This window comes from Leucopleurus acutus, assembly GCF_964270905.1.
Source record: "Leucopleurus acutus genome assembly, chromosome: 20".
Taxonomy (NCBI): Eukaryota; Metazoa; Chordata; class Mammalia; order Artiodactyla; family Delphinidae; genus Leucopleurus; species Leucopleurus acutus.
The window spans coordinates 56,034,472-56,038,769 of NC_139162.1; the positions used below are offsets into that span (position 1 = coordinate 56,034,472).

Sequence of the window (4,298 nt, forward strand, 5' to 3'; positions counted from 1 at the left end):
GAACCTCCGTTTCCGGTCTTAGCCAGCACGATGCCCAGCACAGAGCGGTACCCCAGACGGACTGCTGTCATCGGTTTATCGATCTCCCAACATGTATTGGTTACTATGTGCCAAGCACCATTCTAAGCACCTCACATGTGTCATCTCCTGCATTCCTCACATTCCTTATTATTATCCACATTTGATAGATGAAGAAACTGAGGCACTGAGAAGTTAAGAAACCAGAAGAGTTCCCCCTCCTCCCCCAACTAGTAATGTGGAGGCAGCGTGACCCCAGAGCCGGGACTCGGTGACAACACCACTATAATCCTGCACGGAGACCGAGGCTGAGAAAGGAAGGGGCATCCTCCATAGCACACAGCAGAGCCACCCCAATGAAGACGTACCCCCAACACCTGTCCCCGGCCCCAGGAAGGATACTGGCCACCGTGAGGATGGTGCAAATGCTGCAGAGGAGCAGACGGAGTGGCCCGATCCAGGGAGCCCCGGGCTGGGGCAGGCTCTTCACCCTCCAGAAGACAAGGAGCTGCAGCCAGAAGTAGAATATTCCCACAAAGAAGGCGAGGAAGGCCCCCATTAGGTGCGTGGCCCGCTGGTTCTTTTCCTGGGAGAGGAAGGGAGCAGAGTTGAGGGGCAGACCTGTGGGAGGGAGAGGGCCACGATGCCGTGCGGGGAGGCACCAGGACCAACTCCACGGACTGTGCTTGAAAGCTGCCATACCCGGCGAATGGCTGATTGATTAGGTGCATTGGCTATTGACAGCTCCATGAGGCCAGGCATTTATTTAAACCTGCTGTTCACTGCTGGGGCCTCCATCCCTAAAGCAAGGCCTGGCACATAGTAGAGCCTGGTAAAAAAAATTTTTTTAATTATTTTATTTATCTATTTTTGGCTGCATTGGGTTTCGTTGCTGCGCACGGCCTTTCTCTAGTTGCAGTGAGCAGGGGCTACTCTTCATGTGGCACGTGGGCTTCTCATTGCGGTGGCTTCTCTTGTTGTGGAGCGCAGGCTCTAGGCGCGCGGGCTTCAGTAGCTGTGGCACGCAGGCTCAGTAGTTTTGGCTCACGGGCTCTAGAGCGCAGGCGTGGGTTGTGGCGCATGGGCTTAGTTGCTCCGCTACATGTGGGATCTTCCTGGACCAGGGCTTGAACCTGTGTCCCCTGCATTGGCAGGCAGATTCTTAACCACTGCGCCACCAGGGAAGCCCAAGCCTCATAAAATATTAGTGGAATAAATCCTTCGTTCTCAACCTGGGTGGAAGAGAGCAGATTGTTGCCACCAAGGGGGTAAAATTGGTTCTTGGAGGGTGAAAAAATATTAAATGTTACAATGGTTTCTGGCTTACAGATATAGTATGTATTATATTAAAATGTTTTCATATTAAAAACTCCATGGCGGGGGTGGGGTGGGGTGGGGGGACCTTCCCTGGTGGCGCAGTGGATAAGACTCTGCGCTCCCAATGCAAAGGGCCTGGGTTCAGTTCCTGGTCAGGGAACTAGATCCCACATGCATGCCGCCACAAAGAGTTTGCATGCCACAGCTAAGGAGCCGGCAAGCCACAACTAAGGAGGCCACAGCCCACAACTAAGGAGCCCGCGTGCTGCAACTAAGGAGTCTCCCTGCTGCAACTAAGACCCCACGCAACCAAATAAATAAATATTAGGGAAAAAATAAAATCTTCATGGAGGGAAAGGATGATTAGGAGAAAATGTCTAAAAAAGTCTTCTGGGGACTTCCCTGGCAGTCCATTGGTGAGGACTCCAGGCTTCCACCGCAGGGTGCTCGGGTTGGATCCCTGATCCGGAACTAAGATCCCACATGAGGCAGGGAGCAGCAAAAAAAAAAAAAAAAAAAAAAAAAAAAAGCTTCTGCGGGGGGGATATAATAATTAAAGGAAAAAATTAAAGAAAAAAGGTTAATGAACACAGGAATACATGATAAGTGAATGATTTGCTATGCAAATGTCATGGGGAATTTTTGTTAAGTTGGAGGCAGCCTCTTGTCTAAACACCCTGCGGCTTCCACGGCCTTTTGGCGGGAGAGGTTTGGAATCAGACATCATACTGAAAAACAAATAGATAAAAAATAAAATGATAAAATAAATCAATAAGATTTCTCCTATTACTAATCCATTTATTTATTCTACAAATATCTACTGAGCTTTGTGGCTAAGAATGTGGGCTTCTAGAGTCTACGAATCTGGGTTCATCTCTGACCACCAGGAACCGGCTGATAAAGAAATATCTCCGTGGGATTTGACCAAGAAGGACCTCCCTGGAGTTCTTGTGGAGATGGGTTAAAATAACCCTGCACAACGTATAAAGCTAGTGCCTTCTACAGAGAGAATACTCCATCGATATGGCAAACATTAAGAATAAGTGGGGAATTCCCCCGCGGTCCAGTAATTAGGACTCCACGCTTTCACTCCCCAGGGCCCCGGTTCGATCCCTAGTTGGGGAAATAGGATCCAGCCAAGCTGCGCGGTGCGGGGTGGGGGGCGGGAGGGGGAGTGAACTGAGAAAGTTTTTTTTTTTTTTTTTTTTGCGGTACGCGGGCCTCTCACTGTTGTGGCCTCTCCCGCTGCGGAGCACAGGCTCCCGACGCGCAGGCTCAGCTGCCATGGCTCACGGGCCCAGCCGCTCTGCGGCACGTGGGATCTTGCCGGACCGGGGCACGAACCCGTGTCCCCTGTAACGGCAGGCGGACTCTCAACCACTGCGCCACCAGGGAAGCCCATGAACTGAGAAATTTTATTATTAAATGGGGCTATGGCAGTGAATTACCCCAAACTCCTAGGGGTTAACGGAATGATTACAAAGAGCCTCCCACGAGGCCTCTATCTAGAGACCAGAAAGCCCTCCCTCCACGGCCCGAGAGCCACAAGAGAAATACAAGTCCCAGGAGCCCGTGCGGGGACCAGCCCCCCAAACCAGAAGCCAGCGTCCCGGAGATGCTGGGAGTTGTAGTCCCAGACTCGGGCGGGCAAGAACCTGGGCTGGCCTGCTGCGTCTCACCTGAAAATTGCCCACTATGGAGGTGCCCAAGGTGCAGAGGAGCCCCGTCCACAGGATCAGCTGGTTAGGCCACTTTCCGACCCCCCAGTCCCGAAGCTGGTGGTAACGGAGAATGCAGGTCCAGGCGGCTGGGAGGAGAGGGAAGTGGGCGGGAGGCCCGAGTCCCAGACTCCTGGGTAGGGGCTGGGGGGTGGGGTGGAAGAGACTGTGGGTCCTGGAGTGAGTGCCCAGCTCCTGGATTTGGGGGAGGAGGAGGCTGGGTGCCGGGGCCCTCTTGGCTGGGTGGGGCTAGCACCGAACGAAGTGTGCGCGGGAGTATTTACCCAAAGCAGCTCCCAAGTTGAGCACCTGGCTGAAGATGCAGCTCTGAGGGGGGCTATTTCCACATCGACTGGGGGAGGTAAAGGGTCATCCTGTAGCTCCTCAGAACCAGGACCCCCTTCTTTCCTCCCTCCAGAACCCCCCCAACCCCAAGCACCATAACTACCTGATATAGGGGAAGCCTTCAGTGAGGTTCACAGCCTTGTTGGCCACAGCAAGCGAAAAACTGAAGTCGAGGAGACATCAAAGAGAGTACAGGGAGTTCGACGAAACTTTTCTTTCTGTTACGCGCAGAAACCGGACTTCTAGCTCCCCCTCCCTCAGACCCAGGGGCCCAGGGCCCCAGCCCCTCCCCCCTCAGACCCAGGGGTCTGGCCCCCAGCCCCTCCCCCCTCAGACCCAGGGGTCCGGGCCCCCAGCCCCTCCCCCCTCAGACCCAGGGGTCCAGGCCCCCAGCCCCTCCCCCCTCAGACCCAGGAGTCCAGGCCCCCAGCCCCTCCTCCCTCAGACCCAGGGGTCCAACCTGCCTCTAACACTCACACGGTCCAGATGCCAGCAGTAGCCCAGAATGCCAGGAAGGCAGGCAGCAGGGACAGGTATCCCCACATGCTGGGGTCTGCAGGGAGAGAGGGGCAGGGACTGAGGTCACGACTTTATCTCTGTCTCGAGACTTTATCTCTCTGTCTCTCTCGGGTGAGCAACCAGCCCTAAGGGTACAGGTGTGTCATATTGTGGCCACCGCCCCTGAGGCCTCCATTGGCTCCCAGGCATAAGTAATGGGCAAAGGTCCGCTCTAATGAGCCAGCTGTCTGCTTGGGAAACATTCCCTACCTTTTGCCTAGTCCTTTGTCCTGATCTCCTAGTTTCTCTTAGCTGTCCTGCTCCCACCCAGATTCTGAGACTCTCCCAGCCCCTCCCTGCACTTCCAGCTTCTGGACTCCCCCCGATGCTCTCCTGTCCGGG

General features: G+C 54.4%; 1 protein-coding gene across 1 annotated transcript in view; it reads right to left on the reverse strand.

The window, feature by feature from the left end:
• The window catches only part of TMEM150B (transmembrane protein 150B), a 6,706-nt gene extending 2,708 nt beyond the window's left edge, over positions 1–3,998 (reverse strand). The window contains exons 1-5 of the mRNA XM_082862435.1: positions 3,876–3,998; positions 3,502–3,561; positions 3,338–3,405; positions 3,015–3,142; positions 421–604 (exon numbers count right to left, since the gene is read on the reverse strand). Coding sequence (XP_082718561.1) covers positions 421–604; positions 3,015–3,142; positions 3,338–3,405; positions 3,502–3,561; positions 3,876–3,943 — 508 coding nt within the window. The 5' untranslated portion in view covers positions 3,944–3,998. The remainder of the gene's footprint in view (positions 1–420; positions 605–3,014; positions 3,143–3,337; positions 3,406–3,501; positions 3,562–3,875) is intronic.
• Between the last annotated feature and the right edge of the window lie 300 nt (positions 3,999–4,298).